General features: G+C 40.7%; 1 protein-coding gene across 6 annotated transcripts in view; it reads right to left on the bottom strand.

Annotated features, from left to right (window-relative positions):
* The window catches only part of ZDHHC14 (zinc finger DHHC-type palmitoyltransferase 14), a 94056-nt gene extending 83552 nt beyond the window's left edge, over positions 1-10504 (bottom strand). For 5 of the 6 annotated variants that reach the window (XM_058834502.1, XM_058834505.1, XM_058834504.1 and 2 more), the window contains exon 1: positions 8927-9935. In XM_058834502.1, coding sequence (XP_058690485.1) covers positions 8927-9177 — 251 coding nt within the window. In that variant the 5' untranslated portion in view covers positions 9178-9935. Of the gene's footprint in view, positions 1-8926; positions 9936-10416 lie in introns of those variants that run through there. The other variant, XM_058834503.1, reaches the window with a different exon arrangement.
* Positions 10505-22107: the final 11603 nt, after the last annotated feature.

Here is a 22107-nt window from a genome sequence, read left to right as displayed (position 1 = left end):
CTTCCATATACTAACTGAACACTAGAAAGCCCTTTTTGCTAATAAAAGTATTTGCTAAGAAACATGCGTAGATGTGCCATGAAAACCCACACCATGTGTACAAACAAGCATGCCAGCAAAATTTAAGTCCAGGCTTGCTTCTCTGCCCAGAATCATGGAATTCTTAACCAGTGGGGTATCTCACAAGTGTAATGAACATGCAAGACCAGGACTGCAAGCTCCTGATATACAGACAGTGATACACAGTTCAAAAAAGAGGGAATACAATATTCACCAAAATCAGGGAAATGTTGTATTGGTACTCTATTTGCAAGGTGGGGGGAAGAGGAAGCTTCCAATTCTTGACCTTGTTTTTAATCTACATTATAATTTGTAGCATTATGCCAAATATTTATGTTAATATACTAACAAATTCTAATATATCTGTTTCTTGCTCTTAAGAGCTGATATATATTGATCATATGTACAAGAAATGTCTATTAAAGCCTTCAAACTAATTTCATAGATTCGTTTGAAGCAGACAGTGTAAAAATGGTATCTTGCACTTAAACTATAACATGAAATTCACAAACTTCAGATTTTATGTACATCAGCTTCTGAGTTCAGGTTCTCTGTTTTCAATTTGATTTTCAGTATTCTATTTGATTTGTTTCACAATTTTTTTTTAATAAGACTAAAATGTATAGAAGCAGCTTAACTGACTGTATTTACCACAACAAATGCACATTGCCAGCATTTATTGCAGTAAGCAACTTCAGGGGACAGCAGGGGTGGAAAAACATACAACAAAACCAGCTGTGATCTCATTAGCCAAGCTCATTATGTAAGACCTCATTAGGCACCATCCCACAATAATGTGAATAAAACCTATGGACACTGATGAAATGGAAGTGATCATATACAGAATTGCAGAATCATATATAATCATATAGCACTACACCACCCTGTCAACTTCCTAGCTGAAGTTCTAGGATCCATTTGGGTAAGAGCTCCACTGATGCACACTGCAGAAAGCCCATGGTCAGGCTTTGCAAATCCAAAGCCCCCTTTGCATATTCACTGCAGTATAAGCAGGAGCTCAAATACTAACAGAGCAAGGGACAGGGCATGTGTTTCCCTAAACTGAAACTTCAATACAACTTCAGCATCCTTCCATAAGTATGTTTCATGTTAGTATCATTTAGTACTTCTGCAAGGTGAGAAATACAAACAGAATTTTATCTGGGGCTATTATATATAGGCTTCATCTTGATTTCTCAATTTATTTTTTTCTTTGATTTGTAAAAAATTTATCCACTTTACAGTTTTGTATTCAGCTCTGAAAAACAAATGGGCTGTAATTATATGAAGTTTAATAAATTTTTGGTAGTTCCAGCTGACTTCAAGGGATTTCCCTCCTTTCTCCATCAGCTTTGTCACATGAAAGATGAACGGCACTGCTATGTGCAAACCTTTACTGGCAGCCTGGACCTGAAGTGATCATCAGTTACTACAGCCTCACTTGCAAGAATCACCTATCAGGATAAGAAAAAATTTCTAGATGAAGCTGTTTAGAATTTTAAGCAATTTTTCAAAATTTTCCAGTATTTTAAGCTAGTGCTGTAGGGTTTTTTGACTGGGCCATTTTGAAACAAGCATGTAGCTTAGAAAGTTAAAAACATTCCCAGATTTCTCCTCTTCTGCAGCAATTTCCACTTTCTCATTAATTAGTTTGTGTTTGAGTGCTACAGTCAACAGTTCAGTGCTCCACTAGAACAGAGAGACCATTTCCATTAGAAACTTTATTTTGCTGGGGTTTTTAACTACTTAAAAACTCAGGTGTTAAAATGTATAAAAAAACCCAGATATTTTTTAATACAGTATTTTTCCACCCCTCCCCCCAGCCACATCCAGAAGGTAACTTCTTGGTTGTCCAGATCCACCAGAGATACTTTGTTTTGTATTAAATGCCATTTAAAAAATAATTATGCAATATGACAGTTATGACAGAAATTAAATCATGTAGCAGAAAAGGTATTTTTTGCATAATTAGTCCAATTTTCAACATGAATGAAAATAATACTTTACACAAAACTAAACACATAACATGATTTCTGAGAAACTAATTTGAAAATACACCTGAAAAGACCATCTTTTCTTTAAAACACAAATGGAAATTTCTGCAGAGTTGATATGAGAAGACTTCCAGACAGCCACATAACAATACCAGTCTTTCAAGAAGAACAGATAGAGATTTCAATAATGTAAAGTTATTTAACATGACTACACTAGTCTCCAAAAGATACACTTTATGCCTTTAACACACATTTATTCAGACAAAGGGACAACAGCACCTACTCAGGGAAGGACGAAATAAAACAGGCATAATATGCAGATATCAACAATAGAAACCTCCAATTTTTGAGTGATAAATTAAGATAGATTTTATCAAACAACTGTCACAAGATTACAAGTCAAAACTTATATCCTGGAGATTCAAGATGTAGAAAAGTATTAGCCATTAGCATTTGTAAACATTTGTAAATAAATACATACATACATATACACACACACACATATACATACATACATATATATACAGGAATAACTAAACTATTAAAATTACCTTTTTTGCCCCTTCTCTGGAATTAATATAAAACATTCCAGGTAAGGATTTACAACTATCTGCAACACTTATGGTGAGCCTAGAAATCACCCACTAGCCAAAAGTGATGGAATTTCCCAAGGGTTTGGGTAGCATCAGGCAAAGCTGACTGCTAATGTTCACTTTTCACTCTGTAGATGCATGTGTATTGATGATCCAAATCTACACAATGATTTCCTCAAGGTCCCCAAATGATATAGTATCTGAGAAGCCAACAACCCAGAAGCTGACATTCCATTAGACCACTATAGTCCCTATTTTCATTTCCCTGCACCTCCACAAAGAAAAAAATGGAAATATAAGTAGAAGGGAAAAGAATAAAAAGTGTTCAAAACTTTTCCATGAAACAGCAGATAAAGGCCATCAACTAAGCTGAATGCAAAAAAACCCAAACCCAGACACAAACAAAACAAAACCAAACCACCAAAAACCAATAAACCAAATACCCTCATAAAGAAAGGAAAAAAAAAGCTGTTTAACAGCTGTTTTGGAAAGCAATTTAGCATTACAAAACCATTAAAAGTTTCTGCAGTTTCAGGAGAAGTAAAGAAGACATAGCTTCTAAAAACATGAGAGGTTATCCTTCCTTTTGCTATCCTCACACAATTTTATTCTGAAAAATGAAGCATTTAATCATTGTCCATTTACATGACCTAGCCTTGAAAAACAGAAGTGCATGACCTAATATCAAATGCCATTAGTTAATTTCTGGGCAGAAGGATTTCAATTTATATCATATAATTCATTCAAAGCAGGTTTACAAGCTTATACTGACATACCTGTTCAGTGACATGCTACTTTTGAGATATGGTTTTATGAAACTACATTCTTTTGGCCAGGGAGAAACTTCAGCATTCACACTTGCTCAGATCACTGAGAATTTAGGAGATTAAGCAAACTCTTTTGCAATGAAGGAAGGCCCTCGTCAAGAAAAAATTATTAGATATAGTTAATACATGAGAGATACTTGATCCTGACAGTTAACATTTTCAGGGCAGTTAAGTGCAAAGAATAAACATTCTGCTTGGAATGTATACGGTCCCTCAGAAATTCATGGTATCATTTGCTCAATACAAAGTGTAAACCCTAAAGATTAGACTTAGTGAAAAAGACATGGAATTTCAGTAAGTTACCAGAGATGCATAGTATGACAAAATAAGGAACAGAAATGTTCCTCTGGTTTAATTTCAATGACAGGTTAAAAAAAAAACAAAACAACAAAGAAAACTGGGAGAAAAAAACACCTACTCAACACTGCACTAACCTATGTCACCATGCACAAGTAGACAGTGACTGCCTTCCACATAGAAGATGATGCAGTTCTCTCTTTGAATAATAGTTTGTGTACTATGATCTTTGCTTTAAAATCCATTTTGACATCCTCAACAGGAAATGCCCCATAAGTTTAGAGCAGCCCTTAACAGTTGGATTGAAGTCAGATTGGTACCACTTCCTTCTAAGGAACTCATAGCTTAAGAACATGGTCATCAAGAGACATAAGTAACTTGTCTTAAGAGCAGAACAAAGATAAAGGAGGTTATTAGATGAACATTCTACCTACTTGGCATACAGCCTCATGCTAAGAGAGACCACTTCTTCCAAGAGCAGAAAACACTTGCCATAACATGAGAAGGGCTGTTGATACCACAGTGAAAATTCTCAGCTTACTGACATCACTTTTTACACAAAGAGGTTTGTCTCAGTGAGCAGCAAGTTACACCACTTTGCCATAGATGTTCAATATTGAACAATCCGCACACAGCATCAGAAAGTGTGACTCATGAATGTCCTCCAGTCACACTGGTTTTCAAAGTGGGAGGCATAGAGCAGGTTGCCAGCAACTGCGAGAGCATAGAAATCAATGGTTTGTACACACGTATGCACATAAACAGCCTCAGTTTAAATAATTTTCCAGCAAGCATCTTTTGCAAGAAAATGCAATTACACAAATGCTCATAAAAAAAAAAATTAAAAAAAATAAAAATCAAGTGTTAGTTAACTCAAAACAAACAAACTAAAAAACCCTCCAGCTTGCTGAATCAGTGCAAGTGTCAAATGGTATCAGAAGTGATAGGGCTCTGATTCACATTTACAGAGAAAAAAGCTGCACTGCTTCAGCCCTTCCAGCATCCTACCATCTGCTTCAACCTTCTTCCAGAGCCACTCACCCTGCAAATAAGTTGACGGAAGAAAACATAACTGTGTCCGAGTCAATTCAGTTCAGTCGGCAGCTTCACTTAAACCCACATTTTATGGGAAGTTTAATTTGCTAGCCTGAGCTGAAGCAGCTCAGGCGCAGACATGTTCCTTCCTGCTACCTGCCCAGCGAGGCCCAAGAGGAAAGGGAGCATTCAGAGCCAACTCACAGCAGCAACATAGCTGAGGTCGTCAGCCACCACTCTGGAAATTGTGATCTTGTGCATCCACATGAGATTTGCCATTTAACAACAATATGTTTGTTTCACAAATCCTACTGTGTTAAATATGTCATTCAGCCTCCATCTTGCTTTCCTGTAACCTATAGAAACAGGATCCCAAATGACCATGAGCATAAAGGGCTCTTATTTCTTTTAAATATGTATACGTAGCTAAGTGCAGTAAGTAAGAAGTATGTTAGTTCTGCCTCTATTGCACAAATAAAGGACTTCACATACATGAAAATACAATGGTTGAACTGGCTACACGCAGCAACAGATCTGCCCTTCAATTACAGATGCTATCTTTGCTCTGTGGAGAGGAATTTGTTTTGTAAGCTTTAAATGTAGCTACCTTGATAAATGAGTGCTAAGAAGTTTGGAAAAATATATATGTCTGTGTACAGGTGCAATGCAAAGGGAAAAACCAAAATGCAACATGAGGCCAAATTTACATGAAAAAATTAAAAACAGCTAAATAACTCAAGGTTAGGGTTAAAAAAAAAGTTTCAAGGTAAAGTAATATACCCAAACTTCAAAGAAAAATTCAGTAATTTGTGGTGTCTCATCTTGAGCAATAGTTTTTAAGAACAACCCAGCATAGCATCCCTCTTAGGACCCAAAAGTGCTTGCAATCATTCATGTTACATTTAATAAACAAGTTACAGAAATAAAACTGCTTGTTATTTGCATTCTCTTCCTTTGGAAAGGGAGGGAAGCAGTACTTATAAATATTTTACCTACTTGAAAACTCATAGTTTGTTGTTTCTCTTTTAAGAAAATTCTGGCTTATCTCTTTGAAAATGAAAAAGAACAGTGAAATGATAAAAGGAAAAAGCGGTGATGCACTTCCAGTATATGAGAGATAAAAGTCAACAGAGAGAAAGGAATAAAACCAGCTGAAAGCAGGAGCTGGAGAAAGTAGGCAGGAATAAAGCACAAAAGCATAAATATAAAGAAATAAAGATTACAGCAGCATGACTCGATGTCAAAAGCTATACAGGTCAAGATGCGTGACATACGTTTGCTTTCGGAGACATAGGATTTGTTGACTCTGAGAAATGTATTTCTCCCCTGGAGAGTATTCCAAAGCAAGAGATACAGCTCTGGATGTATGGATGTCAAGAGTAAAATAGAAGGGAGGGAAATCACACTAAAAGAACAAACAAAGCGACAGTATAAAGGACAACTGTTTATGTTAGCATGATGCTTTCCAAGGAATTAGCTGTCAAAGTAACCGTTCCTACTTCCTCCCTTCCCAGCCTTTAAATGGGAATGATTTGAACCCTGAGTACCCATTTTCAAGTTTCCAAAACCAAAGGGAACAAAACAATTTATTTCCACTGTAGCAAAAAAAGAACAAACATTTCCAAGAACATACAGGGTACCCTCCTCTTCAGTGGCAGTTTGACCTTATGTTTCAGATACACACGGCACACATTCATTTAAAAAACACTTTGCTCCACAGGTACATGAAAGATTGAAAAGCATTTCTGTCATATTCAATAAATGACTGGTTAATGAGGTATGCCATAATCAAATCATCCAATAAGGGCAGTGACACTTAACGCTCAGCATGTTATCACTCATCATTAAATAGAAACTTCACATTACTAGGAACAGACACAAGTAGAAACTGCTTGAAAGTAACACTTTCCAGTAAGAGACTATCCTTTTTTTCTAACATTAACAATCCTCTGCAGTTTAACCATCACAGATGTACTGAACACCATTCTCATAGTCTTTAGATTTGGGTTTTAATTAGCCTTGAGAGGATGAGTAATAACTTTTCAATGCAAGTGTTTCCTAAAGACCAAAATCTATCTTATCATTATAAAAATGAGATACTATTGCCACCCTCTTCTTTGATTTTCCTTAGGAGAGTGCAAGTGATACAAGAATGACTCAAGACCAGTACACACAGAGAATTTATACAGTTCTATTATATAAAGCCCAAGATTCCTCTCTGCTTCAAGACTGACAGTAAGAATAAGCATCGACTATATATGAAAATCCTTGACTAAAAATCTTGTCAATCACATATGGTTACACTGCAAATATTCTCAAAGACATGATGGAAGTTGCAGAATTCAACACTGGTAGAGCATGTAGCTCACAGCAGTGATGAAATCAGAAGGTGATGAACAGCTAGCAGCTCATCTTGCTTTAGCAGCTCTGAATCATGCAGCTGTAAAGGAAATTTCTCTCTTAAAGATCAAAGTGTTAAAACATACAAATAAATTGCAAATGGTGGCTTAATAAATCAGTTTTACAATCCTGATTATAAAACACTATACTTTCAATCCTACATTTACATTCTGGTATCTGCAGGAAGTCCAGCAGGCTTCAGAGGCTGTGCTGAAGGTGATGAGACTGCACAGAGACAGATGTGTCAGCCCACATAGAAACACTTTCCAAAGGCTTAATCATGGCAAACAGAATAGAGTAGCACCCAGTCCTAATGCAATACTATCAGGTTACACCTTTAATACCCGTTTAAAACCAGGAAAGTAAACACACTCGCAGTGTGGATACTATCATTGCCTGTGTTATTTCAACTACTCAAATGATACTCAAGCAGCTTCATAATGTCTGCAGAAGATTTACATTTAATAAGCCCCTCTAAAGTAACCTGGAGCCCACTAATGACAATTTATCTACTGAGCTCACATATACATTTAGCCACTAGTTACCTGCTGAGCATTTTTACCTTCTTTACTGCTACCACTATTGTTAAGATGATCTGCATTTAACAGGTACAATTTAGCGTTTGTTAATGCCCCTATCTCCTTGCTTGAAGACACCAAGTAATGAATGACCTGTTTTTCAACTGTACTGTTTAGCAAAACAATTTCTGGAGGCAGCACTGAAGTTTAACTATAAATAATAGCTCGTATTGCAGAAAAAAAAAAGTAATTTGAAGATATTTTTCTACCACAAGTTAAACTACAGTAATTTAAAGCAGGTAAAGGAGCACTAACCCTTTAAGAAAACTCAGCTGTTCTTATAGGAAGTGTTTCAGCAGCGTAAACTTCTTTGTACTTGGCTCCTAAATAAAAGTTACACTACATTGCTCACATTAAGTGTCTAATTCTTTACTGCCATGTGTAGTTAATTTAACTACTACAACATAAGAGCAAAAATCAGAACATTTGATTTGCTGTCACTGTGTGCTCACTTCATACAGATGAAAAGGACTCCAGACCTACAGAGAAAAAGGCCCTAGAAGGACGCCAGAAGCCTACTTAAAAAAAAATACAGTCCAAACCTCCAAAGCCAATGTAGCTTAAACTAAGACTAAACTCACAAGTTATCACAAAGAGAAAGTAATGCTGTTACCTAGTGGTGGAAAGCTAGGTACATGCAGAACTGTACAGCTTTTTTTTTTTTCCTCCTCACTTAAAATTCTCACCTACAAGCTATTAAAATCATGTCAAGAGAAAAAACCAAACATGCCTGATTCATAAACTAATGAAAAATATCACTTTTTTTGCATTCAGTTCGGTGATGAAGGGTCAGTATTTTTGCCAGTTTTGATTCTCAGAGTAAGTGACAAACGAGGAGCTTCATCATTTCCTGGTCATCCCAAACCTGCTGTTTTACGCTCCTCTTTCAACACCAGCAAGACTGGAAACCTGTGGTATAAAAGCAACTTCAATCTTAATTCTCATTAGTTTTCCACAGAGCATGATAACCCAAACTGTATTGTGCACCCCTCAGCATCTTATCAGATATTTTCAATTACATAAATCAATATTAGTGGAATTCAGACAGCATTCTCTCCTAAATAAAAATGTTAACTTTGCTTTCAGCCAGAAAATAAACAACTAGAGGAGAAGGAATATATGAAGACTTTAAAGTTACTTACTCAAATGCAAAGAAGAGGCCACTGGTGACCAAGATGAGAACAAGAGTCAGGTAGAAGACTCCAGTCTGTCGAGCCATCATGATCCTCCCATTGCAGAAGAACTTGTTTCTTCCAGGAAAAACCTCCCATTTTCTCTTGGGAACTGATTTCTTTTTCTTATGGGGAGACTCCATGGGAGACGAAGAGCTGTGTGTGCTGATCTGACTGTATTCACAGTCTTTCATGGGCCCACTACCACCTCCAGGAGTCATCAAGAAAGAGTAAAATGTGGGGAGAACCCCACCAAAAATATATACAAATATATATGTGCAAATATTCTTCTGGCCAAGAGAGCCCTCTCCACCAGCCCCAGTTAATAAAAAAAAAAAAGCAAATAAAACTCTGCTACCAGACTAGCAATAGGTGTATCATGCAAACACCACTTAACTCTTCAGAAACCAAAGCTGTCATATCAGAAACGCTTGAGAGGGATCCTTCCTTCCTCCACCAGTTACAAAACAACCACGTAGGACAATCCTTTTAAAAACAACTTATCACAAAACAGGACAAAAAGAAAAAAAAAAGTAATTATAAATCAGTTAGGCTCTCAAAAAAAAAAAAAATCAAGTCCTTTTTATCAAGTTTATTTTCAAGTGGGAAAGCTTTTTCCTTCCCACGCACACCCTGAGAGTTTTCTCCGAGGGTCAGAAGGTTGGTCAAGGCAAGGTTTAGCAATCGAGTCTATCATTCATAGAGATTTGTTATAATCCTCCTTTGCGCAGCAGATTCCACTGCTAAAAATGACCATTCCTAAGACGTTCCCTCGAGAGACACGCGAAACAAATCATTAAGGGGGGAGGGGAGGAAAAAAAAAAGAAAATTAAAAAAAAAAACCAAAAAAAAAAAACCAAGAAAAAAACACAGGCAAGTAAGGAACCAGCAACTCCAGCTTCCGAAGAACACTTGAAGCTCTCCTCTTCCTGAAGCCGCAGTCCAGCGGGAAGCGGCCGCCGCTCCGCGCAGACCTAGGGGCGCAGGGCTCCCCTGTCACCACTCCACAGCAAGGGATTCTCCCGAGCCCGTGGCAGCCCGGGGCACGGCCGGTCGCCGACAGACACCAGCGCCTCGGGAGCAGGTCCTCCTCATCCTCCCTGCCCGCGCCTCCCCCTACACAACAGGTCCCCGCCGCCGCCTCATGCTCCCCAGCGCCTCGGCCCCGCGGGAGAGAGGTTGGGAGGCAGGGGACAGGGAGGCTCCGCCGCCGCTAGATCTCTGCCAGGACTTCTCCCTCCCCGCACCATCCTCGCCGCCCGGCTCAGCGCCGCCGCGGCCGCTCGCACCCCGCCCCGCCGCAGGCTCTCGCCCACGGCCCGCGGCGGTGCCGGGCTCCCCCCCGCATCCCGCCCCCTCCCCCGGCGCGCAGGAGCGGCTCCCCGCCGGCGTCCCTGGCTTCGCTCTGTTCTGGCCCCGCAGCAAGGTGAGAAAAACGCCCGGCTTCCCCCTTCGCGAACCAGAGAGCGGCGACTTTCTCTTCACCCTTCTTTACGAGCCTCTATCCAGGTTTCCCCCCGGCAGCCAGACCCCGAAGCAGCAGCTGCCACCACCTCTTCATTTTCAGGGGGAGGCGGTAACCACCGCAGCGCCGGCCGCCCGCCCGCCCGCGGGAGGAGCCGGCGGGGGACGGCACCACACAGGCGCGCACCCTCCGCCGCCCTCGACCGGTCGGTCACTCAGCCGATTCTCGGCGACAGGGCAGCGGGTTCCATGCACCAGCTGGCCCGGCCTGGCCCTCTCCGCGGCCACGGGAGCGCGGCGACTGCACTAACTCTTCTCCATCGCCACCTCCCCGCAGGCAGCCGCCCGCCGGCCGGGCTGGAACCGCAGGGCAGCGAGCCGGGCAGCGGCTGTCCGCGCTGGAGCCCCGCTCCCCCCGCCGCCACCTCCCGCTCAGCCGAGCCGCCCCCGACCCACACTCCGCTGAGCCGCGAGCGGTGTGCGCTGCCAGCCCCGGGCGCCAGCCGCGTCCTGCCCCGCTGCCGGGCCGAGGGCGAGCGAGTCCCGCCAGCGAACGATGGGCACGGCGAAGCCCCGCCCGCGCGGCCCGACCTAGCGGGACCGGCCCCCGCCCCGTGCTGCTCGGACACGGCGCTGGAGACACGTCTCCCCGCCCGCCGGGAGTTGTAGTTTCGCTCAGTTGTAGTTTTGCAGCCGGAGGCGGGACGGTGTCGCCCGGGCCTACAAGCCCCAGCATGCCTTCCGAGCCGTCCTGGCGGGGCGGGGCTGGGCCGGGCTGCGGTGCGCTGCCCCGCCCCGGCTCTCGGCGGGCGGAGACTCTGCCCGGCCTGTGCCGGCCGTGCCCCGCATCCGTCTCCCCATGCACGGTCCCGCATTTCCCGGGGCAGCCTTACGTGCCCTCGGCCGCGGTGGAGGACTGCGTCCGGGTTTCTCTTTCAGTCAGGCCGGAAGGCCAGCGCTGGAAGCCCTGATCCGTCCCGTCGGGAGCCGCGCGGCCCCCCGCGGTCGGGTCACCCAGCATAAGTTGGAGGTGTTCCTGTCCCAGCTGCCCAAAGTGCTCGACCGCAGCTGTGCTGGGCCAGCGCGCTCGGCTGTCCCTGCTTCTCGTGCATGGCAGTGCTTCACTACCTCACCGGCGGCATCCGCATGCTCCATTATGCTGCTGGAATCACAGAGTCAGCTAGGTTGGAAAAGACCTTTGAGATCATCGTGTCCAACCTTTGTCCAACCTATGAAGTAACACCATCTTGCCAGTTAGACTATGGCGCTAAGTGCCACATCCTTACCTTAAAAACACTTCAAGGGATGATGACTCCAGCTCCATGGGCAGTCCGTTCCAGTGTTCAATCACACTTTCTCTGAAGAATTTCCGAATGTCCAACCTAAACTTCCTTTGAGGCAGCTTAAGACTGTGTCTTTCTGTCCTATTGCTGATGGTCTGAGAGAAGAGACCGACCTGCATCTGGCTAGAATCTCCTTTCAGGTTGTAGTAGAGACTGATAAGGTCTCCCCTGAGCCTCCTGTTTTCCAGGCAAAACAGCTCTAGCTCCCTCAGCCACTTCTCCTAGGACTAGTAAAGCATCCCAGACCCTTTACCAGCCTGGTTGCCCTTCTCCAGACACGTTCCTGAATCTACCTCCTTCCTAAACTGAGGGGCCCAGAACTGGACACAGCACTCAGTGTGCTGCCTCACCAGTGCCAAGTACAGGGGAAGAATAACCTCCCTGCTCCCGCTGGACACACTATTCCTGATGTAGGCCAGCATGGCCATGTGCCTTCTTTTCCATGTGGGCACATTGCTGGAAGTACAAGGTTTGTCTACCAACGCCAACATGTTCGTACAGATCCTCACTGTGTCTTGACATGACATCCCAGAAAGGTATGAGCCAAGAAGGGAAAGCTTTCCTACAAATGCCATCCTGTACCAAGCCCTTCTCACATGGGCATTGGTGGCAGGGGTGCCTGCAGAAACGCCAGGGAGGCTTCTCACAATTAAGGCAGAGCCACTCTCAGAGCTGCTTGCTCTTGTTTCTGTGTAGTACATTCTCCATATGTATCAAAAGAAGAGCTATGAAGCCGTTGACGGGTCTGGAGCACCTTCTGATGAGCAATTGAAGTAGCAGGGATTGTTTAGCTTGGAGAAAAGGGGGCTTTGGGAGAGTTCACTGCTCTTTAACTACCTGAAAGGAGGTTGTAGCCAGGTGGGGTTGGTCTCTTCTCATACCTAACAAGCAACAGGACAAAAGGAAATTGCCTCAAGTGTGCCAGGGAAGGTTTAGATTGGATATTAGAAAAAATTTTCCACACTGGAAGCATTGGAACAGGCTACCCAGGGAAGTGATAGAATCACCACACTGGAGGTATTTAAAAGACTGTAGATGTGGTGCTTTGAGACATGGTGGATTTGGCAGTGCCAGGTTTACAGTTGAAATCAATGATCTTAAATGACTTTTCCAAATTAGATGATTCTATAATTTTATGATCTGCAATGGGCAAGCAGGCATAAACCAGTGCTAACAAAGATTAATTTTGATTCATCTTTTACAGTTTTGCAATTTACTAGCAGAGCTGTGTAAACTATAGAGAATGGACTAGTTTGGAAATAGGGAAATGTGGTAGGAATCAATACAGTTCAGAAAAGCCAAAAGCAAACTGAGCAAACTTCTGTAAAAAGTTGAGAAAAAAAAGTTGATTATAATTGTCTGCATCTCTCATGGCTGAATGTTGTCCTTGGAGAGACAGCAAAAACACGTAAGGATGCAGCTGAGTTCTCAGGCAATGTGTTTTCTGTTTTCATAATTTCATTTTCAATTTTGAAATGGAATATTTATCCCTTTAATACAATAAGCTAATTCTTTATCCATAAACAGTGCCTGATAACAAAGGGACCGTGGAACAGTCTGACCAGCACTGGATAACTTCCCTTTCCTTGGAGGAAATTAATTACTTTGGTAACCAAATTACACAGGGTAGCCTGGTAGACACTCTCCTTCTGATTCTACAATCTGTTTTATTGATACACAGAAATAATTTTGGCAATGTTAATGACATATGGCAAAAATATGGGGGGGTATCTCCCTCTATAAGGTGTAAAGAAGTAGTCCTTTGGCAGGAGGATGTAAAAATAATTTCTGGTATCATCTCTCATGAAAATGCATTGGCATCCTTTTTCCACACATGTATTAGATGCTGCTACGTTATTCCTTCCCATCTCCTCCTCTTGTATTGCCTGATGTCAACAGTTTGCCTGCAATTTCATAACTTAGATATCACAGCATTTTTTATTCTTTGAAATGGTCTCTATAAACAGTTAATAACTTTTCTTTCTTAATGAATACAACACCTATGTATTCAGAAGGCTGCTGACAATTTTTTTTGGTTCACTGACAAGCATTCTTAGTCTTCATCAGGTTTCTATTAGCATATTGCTGGAGCTCTATCTTCAGTGCTTTGACAATATTAATGACTGTATCATGTCAAATGCCACTGTTCTCTCCTGAGATTACAGAATATTTTAGACATTCACAAATAGAGCAAATGGTACATGCAAAAATGTTATTGTTGGCTTATCTTCACAGGTAGCAGTCAGGCTAATTTCAGAAACACTCTTCAGAAGTTAAACACTTGTAAACAATACCAGCACCTCATTCAAGCTGCTGTCTCATGCCACAGTCTTTCCTTGAGTTTTAAAATGTAGTTGAGAAGTGAACCTCAAACACAGGAACTTGAGAGAAATACATAAAGGAATTTAAGGAGTGCTGAGAAAAATAATTCTAATATTCAGATTCAGAGAACAAACACACTTTTATTTTCAATAGTGAATCTATTTTGATTCTACGAGGATTATCCAGTCCTACACATTGTACTTTTCATGATAGGCTATTTTAGTCCCTAATCAGTACTAGTATTGCATTGGAATTCAAAGTATTAATCATATCTTTTATATTAATACCTCTTTAAAGTTTTTTTCAAGACTATTTAAAAACTCCTTAAAAAAAGTATTAAATATAGTAATATTTCACATGATTCAACATTATTCCTCAAAGTATTTATTGTTTATTCACATTAGTGAAAATTGGTTTGAGGCACTTAAATAGTTGAAATCTTACAGTAGGTAGGAGAAATATTCTTCTTTCATAAAACTTTGTGTTGCATTCATGTGTTATGTATGTACTCTTCTGATTTCTTAGTTGTGATTCAGGTTGATCTCATGCAAAAGATTAATATGATGTAGTAATGTTATCCAGCTTAAAAGCAACCAAGACAGACTATCTTGGCAAATGCTAATGAAAAAGCTGTTGCTGCTGAAAATTCCTGTCTCTTACCCTGTCTACAGTGTGGAAGTGTCACAAGGGCAAGTCTTGAAACAACAGGGAAGCTAATTTGCTCTGATGACACGTCACCTTACATATATAGAATATCTGTTACCATGCTTCACAACAGAATCTGCTTGCATATGTTGGGAGCAGTATCAGAAAAAGTATTTAAGTGGTTCAATAAACACAAACTAGCAAATGGCAGCATTTTGGTCATAAGGTCTCTGTATACCATCTATCCAACACTGCCAAATTGCTTTTTGCTTCCAATCAAAAAGGGGGATTATATAAACAAATATCTAAAATACTTGAAGTGTCAAAGATTGAACTGAAAGTCCTGCTATTCTTATAGAAGGAAAGTAAGTTGGCACTGCTGTGGACATGTTTTCTAGACACATTTTAGACACCTTTCACAATTAATTTTGAAAAATAAATGAAAAAAATTCAAACAAATTAGCAATTATACCATTGCCATGCAAAACACTGACAGTGTCTTGCACATTCCCTATTTGTTGAATGCTACAGTACATCATACATGCCAGTTTACGATGTTAAGAGCAAATAATCCTAAGAGTTTGCTACAATACACCTGTTTTCTGACCAAATATTTCTCTCCTTTTTCTGTGCTGTTTTTCAGAAATTACCTCTCCCTGCCATCATTTTAGAGTCTTACCAACTATTCATTTCGTGAAAATACTTAATTTCCTTGAAAAAGGTTTTGTGCAAACTAGAAATAGTACATTTCATAGGAGTTGGCAGGAGCAGAGAGTGAGAATGCACATGAGAATCACTCTAAAGAGTAAAAAGAAATTGGTTTTTTTACTACAACAATGTGATTGACTTAAGCAGGTCCAAAAAGCTGTTAAGTGTCTCTTAAATCTTGCTTTTGAAAGACCAAGATGACTATCATTTATTGTTCAGCCTCCTAACAAAGTGTAACATGTATTACTTCTCTGCAGTGGGTGAGTTTAGAAGGCAAGATGGGGTAAGAGACCGTTTCGTGGCAAGTTCTGGAGACCAGAAACAATTTTGTATTTACATTTATCCACTGCATGTTGAAATCATATCTCTTGATCAGCATTAGAAACACAGTTGTTTGAAAGTTAAAAATCTGAAATTGCCTAATCATATAAAATCTGGAATATTTTGGTAGCTTTTAAGCTTCTGACTTTGGCCTTCTACCATACAACTTCAGTGCTTTAGATAGAAGTCAGAATCTATGGATATTTTAATTTATTCCAGCAGAATAAAATAAGAATTCTCCTTAAAATGCAATTAAATTCCAGAAGTTTTTAGAATTTGCCATGCTTCCCTGATCATGTCTGTTTCCAAATATGAAGGTAGACTGCCTCAAGATCTTACCATTTCAACTGGAAAAATAAAGATGAGCATTGTCTGAAATTATCAGTGTGGTGTTTGAAGCTTATTGAACATTTTATCTTACTCTAAATTGACTGAAGGGAAAAAGAAATATAATTCTTTAATTCTGGGAAGCTTACACAGAACATGAGCCAGCCAAAAGAAAGAGCCAAGAAAGTACAGTTACATGAGGAAAACCCCCACATTTTCCAGTGTTACCAATCATGTTGAAAGTTCCCACACTGGAGCCAGGAAATAATTTTCCGTAGTCTTTTATTATATGTTAGTAGAGTACACTGCACAGAAATGAGTGAATTACTGTTTGTTTGATGCTTTGCTTCCCCGTGAAGAGCCTTGTAGATGGAGAACAGCATCATTTAATAATTCAGTAATATACGGAAATTTGTAATATCCTAATCCCACTCCACCAAACCAGATATTTTTCTTCAGTGGGCTTCCTCTTTAAAATATATATATATGTATATATAAATTTTTTAGGAATGTGTATGGGAAATGAATGTAGCACTTCAGAGAAGTAAACAAATTATGATGGGTCATACCTATCTGTACACTTTACCATACACCTGCTTTTCAGTTTCTGTCTGTTTTCTGTCTGTTTTCAACTCCCTACCCTACTGAGCCAGGTCTCGTTCTTTGTGTTCTGCACAATTAACATAAAGACAGCTGTCAGTGTGGGCAGTGGATGAAGCAAGCTGGATTTCCTCTCCCCATCACAGCCACCTCACTGTGCCCCATGATCCGTATTATGCTTCCTTCGTGATGCCAGCACCACGCACTGTGGCTAATGGGAGCCTGCCCACAGGCTGACCAGGGGCCAGCTGGCAGCCACCACATGACCAAAAGTGAAGTGACAAAAGACGAGCACCAAGGCAGGAAGGCCTCTTGCTTCACATTTCCTTGTGCCTGAACCAGCAATGAAGTGTGGCTGTTGCCATGTCCTCTCCTCAGATCCTTCCGCCCTCTCCTTTGCACTCTCACCACAGCTCATCAGATGTTTTGCAGAGCTGTCTTGGTACAAGAATATCAGCAGAAATTAAAAAAAACCCCACCATCATTCACTTTTTTCTTTTTCAGCAAGTTAATTTTCTGCTGCTTTAACATGCTGAAATGGCTTGGCAAAGGACATGACAAAGCATGACAAAGGACTGCAGCAAGGGAGGGGCAGGAACAGAATGCTCAGGGAAAGGGAAGTGAAAGAGGAAAGAGCTTTCCTCTTTAAAAAATATCTGTTATATAAACTTGAATATATAAAGGGGCAGAGAGTAGGACCCTAGGCAGCAGTTGGATTGGTCTAGGCTGCCACTGAACTTCAGGCTCAACCAGATGTGCTCATGGAGGCATTTCATAGTATGCAAGAGCTGACAAAACATGGGTGGACACAAGATGCAGCTTAAAGACAGAAAAGGAAGGGAGAGAGCAGGACCTTCACATCCCGTAGTGATGGGCTGTTAGATAAGCCAGCTCATCATGACTTGCACAGGGTGGTGGTACATCACACCCAAGTACTTTAAAAAGCATTGGCATCAAATCGTCTTTCTTTCATTGATTTTTCTAGAAACTTTTTTAAAAGATAGTCAAACTTGAAGCCTCTACTTTCTTTCCCATTCAGCTGAGCAAGTTTCAACTTATTCTCTATGAAGTCCGACTGACACTTTAAACAATTGCCTAAGTCTGTTCCCATAGGAAACAAAACAGAGAACAATAAAATACACACCTACAAAATGTCATGCAATTAAAGGAATGCTGTCAACTACAATTATTTTAATTAACCAACTAACGTAGTAAAAATGTTTTGATGCTGTTCTTTAGCTAGTATCTCCTGTTTAAAAATATATCCCTTTTATACAAGTTTTCTTTTTCCCTCCTGTTTCATGCTTGAGGCTATAGAAGGAACTGTACTTCTGGTTGACAAAACAACTGCAGATGTGCTCTGGTTTATCTCATATACAGCCTTTTTTGCCCCCCTCTGTGTATATTTCCTTGTGCCTCTTCCTTCTCTTCTCTGCTGCCTCAGTAAACACCCGCCTGCAGTACTGTGGGAAAGTAGGAACTTACGCTTTGCTGCAGAGTGCAAGAAAGTGACTCCATCCAGCTTACGTGGGAGCATGACACTCATTTTGAGAAAAGCCTTTTCATAATATAGTTGTGGGCTGTTTCACTGTTTTGGACTACACACTTTGAGCATTTACAGAAGAACCATCCATTGCTGTCAGTGGAACACATCCGTGATGTGTGCTTACATGGATTAACACAAAATACATCAAAGTTTTCCTGGAGGAATCAGGCAATTAGAGACTTCTGTGAATCCTAGTGGGGCTACCTGCATCATTAAACACTTAACTAGGCCATCTCAAAATTGAGCTAACTGCTTTTGAAAATCTCTTCCTTGTAACATTCAGCATCATTAACGGGGAAGATTTAGTATTATATCATTGCTTTTCTCTTGAGCCTTTCTTTTCTTTCCCTGCCTTCCATTTGGTTTTGTGTCTATTCTAGATCTGCCCTCCCTCACTGCATATACTTTATCTCAGCAAACAGCAGTGTTGATCTTGGGTTTCATACCAACCCCTCTTTCTCGCCTTCCTAACCTAAAACAATGAGTAAAAAGAATAAGGGAGAACATGTCATTTTACACCTCTCAGAGCTATTGTATTCAGGACAATAAGCCAGGACTGCTGCTCAGGGGTGCAGCACTGCAATGATTGAATTAATTTCAAATTTGGAAAGCCTGGGTTACTTCCCTTCCCCCTATAGCAAACAGGATAAAAAAAAAAATTAGCTCATTTAGTTGGTAATTTATACTCTGTGGAATCTGAATATTCAATGAGCTCTGTATACAAAGGACTAGATATGACTCATGAATCATATGGCTGACAACACTGCAGTAGAGAAAGGAAGTCTGACAATCAATAGAAATGTGATACTGATCATACACAAATGTGGTCAGAGGCATAAAACAAAAACATTTTTTCTGCTATTTTTGTTCATGTATTTACTATAGTGATCATTCTGATATTTCTGTGAACACTTAAATGGGTGGACTTTGCTCAGGAGTGTGTGCCCAACTAGGTATGTGTTTCTGGAAGCAGAGTTTTAGCAATTACTTCTGCTACTAGTACATCTTCTGATGGAAATCCGATTTTCACTTAATAAATGCATATCCCATATTGAAATCAACATAATGGCTCACTTTTAAGTGTTCTCAGAAGTTTGTCCTCTTCAAATATGTCCATGTGGGTGTCATTAGACCTATTTCTATTTTTTCCTGTATGGTTTATTAACTGAAATGATTTTAACCAATAATTATTCCTAAAAAATTCAAGAAATTCTTATAAGAAAAACTAGAGCATTATTTGTTTGATCAAGAGAATGTCTTGACCATAGTTCTGTGAATGATTGTAAATACTTTAGAACATATGCTTTTTACACCATAATAGAAGAATGAGTTTATAAATCTGATTTTTTTGTAGAGTTAGTTTAACCTAACTCTAGTGCTAATCTATTAGCATTCATATAAATTAATTCTGATGAGCAAATGGCAGTCTGGAGTATAATCACATTTTAAACCAATAAAACTGTAACCAGCAAAACAAGGAAAACTATTCAGAATTCTAAAGAAAATTATTCATGCAGTAAATAATATGCAAAGATTAGTCTCAGAGGCATTCTGAATTGGTATGTTTTATTTGATTAAGAGGAGTATAGGTACAGAATATGAGGGGGAAAAAAACAGGAAAAAAATTAACTTTGAGATACAAACATAAATATGTATATGCAAAAATGCATTAAATGGGGTTTCATATAGAAGAATGAAGTCTTCTTCCATGAGTAGTGTGAGTCCTTCATGCAAACAGCATCAGCCATGATGCCTCAGAGATGGTGAATTGGTAAAGCTGATGGCTGAATCTTCAGGTGGCTACTCAGAGCTGAGGACTAGGGACAGAAGACATCAACAGAGAGAAACTGCAGGTGGAAGGAAGGAACACCTTGTGAGGGGAAATAATCTGTAAAGAGATGCATTTTTTTTCCACTTCTGAAGATAACTGCAATTAGGAAGATATTTTCCACAGAGAAATTCTAACAAAAAGCAAATTACTGGTGGCATGAAGGGGCAGCTCACAGGGATTTATGAGAACCCAATTTAACTTCCCTTTTTTGGGTGATTCTCTTCATCCAAGCCATCTGGCTCAGACTATCTTTTGGCACACAGGTCAAAGCTAGGGTTTTCCTAGCGGACTGGCTCCATCCTTTCTTCACATTCACAGAGCATATTTTAGTGCAAAACCCATCCCACGCTGTTTATATTTGCATGCCACAGCCCTGCCTGTCATGCATTATGCACAACGCTCAGCAATTGTCTGCTCTAACCACAGTCCCTAACCACAGCATGTTGCTCAGAATAAGCCTAGCACACATCCGTCACCTTTGTGCAGCCTACGCTACAAACACACCCCACCTCCTGTTATTTTGCTTTGCTTGCTGGCTGCCACTCTACCTGCTCCTTGTGCAACAGCTCAGGAAATCATGACAGCATCTCGGGCCTCTCCTGAGCCTACCTGGGCCAGATAAGTCAACTCTAGATATTACATCTCAATACCTCACAAGAACTTCCAGACTTACATAAAATACTTTTTTTTTTTCCAATAACTTAACTTCGTAACTTACGAGGTTTTGCATCTTGAAGACTAGCATTCCCTGTGGCACTATGTTATGGTCTGTATTTGGAACAAGCAGCAGATAATCAAAAGCACTCTGCATGCCAGATGCCTGTCTCAGAGTTAGCACCTGCCATTCAGCACGAACTGGCATTTTGGGCAGCCATGCATATTCAGGAGGCATCTAGTACAGATTAGCTTCAGCAAATCCAAGGTGGGTCTGTTTTCAGTAAAGATCTTCAAAGCCATTCTCCACAGCCTATATCCCTACATAATCTTCAGCAACACTGAAAATACTGATAGCTCTTTGCCCAGTGTGGACTCCCCCATTGCCAGGAAAAAAAGACAGGATTCATATTCCCACAGGATGTGACTATGCAGTTCTTACAACTACACTGAAGAGAAAAAATATCAGTCATTGTCAATTCTCTACTCTTCCAGAGTGGGTAGCTGGCACTCTTTCTCCCACTGCAGAACCTCAGCTTCTGCAAAGCTGGAGAACTTGTGTTTATTTCAGGCATTGCTGTTTTTTTATCTTGGATGAAGTGTCCGTACCCAGCCAAGCTGCACACATACTGTGTTGTGAGGGACTGTGCACTCAACTTGTTGACCACGTGGGCTGCCAGGATTCATGGAATGTCAATTTTCCAAGTTGTGTGAGAATCCCTATGACTGGATACATCCCACACCATCTCTGAATGCAAGGTTTGGTGACCCTTCAATGTGGTAAAGCCTGGTAAAATTATGTCTTTCAGTCTGTCTGTATCTTGCTCAGCAGTGCTGCTGCCTCTAGGCAATTCTGAGCCCTGGGATGGTAGGCAAATATGTGTTAGCAACAACAAAGCCTCACAAGCACCACTTGAGTCTGTAGGGCAAGAAAGGCATCATTTCAATGAATGTTCATTCGAACCAGTGCTTACAGGGCTTAATTGTTCTCTTCATACATACATAAAAAAAAAAGGTATTAATATCTTTCCTTTCTCTGTACCTCCTCAAGAAGACAAATGCAAGTTTCCTGTCTATACAAAAAGACAAAAAAAAAAAAAAAAAAAAATCCTCCCACTTCCTTTTCCCACATCCTTCCAAACTCATGAAAACCACCAGTTTATCATTTATCTCTTCTCTCCACCAACCTACCTGAAGGATACAGCTCTCAATCTTCTTACACTTTGTAAGATTAGCTCCTCCCCTGCCTCTGAGGAGTTAGAATGCTCTTTTTGAAGGTCAATGATCAGGCCTATATCTTGAAAGACGCACACAAAAACAAAACTCAAACTCTTTTGGGCAGATCAACTGTATCTCACTGCTCTGTTCCTGCTCCATATCCCTGCCAGAT

This window comes from Poecile atricapillus, chromosome 3, assembly GCF_030490865.1.
Source record: "Poecile atricapillus isolate bPoeAtr1 chromosome 3, bPoeAtr1.hap1, whole genome shotgun sequence".
Taxonomy (NCBI): domain Eukaryota; kingdom Metazoa; phylum Chordata; class Aves; order Passeriformes; family Paridae; genus Poecile; species Poecile atricapillus.
The sequence above is the reverse complement of the archived record's forward strand: the minus strand, read 5'-3'. Positions and strand labels throughout refer to the sequence as shown.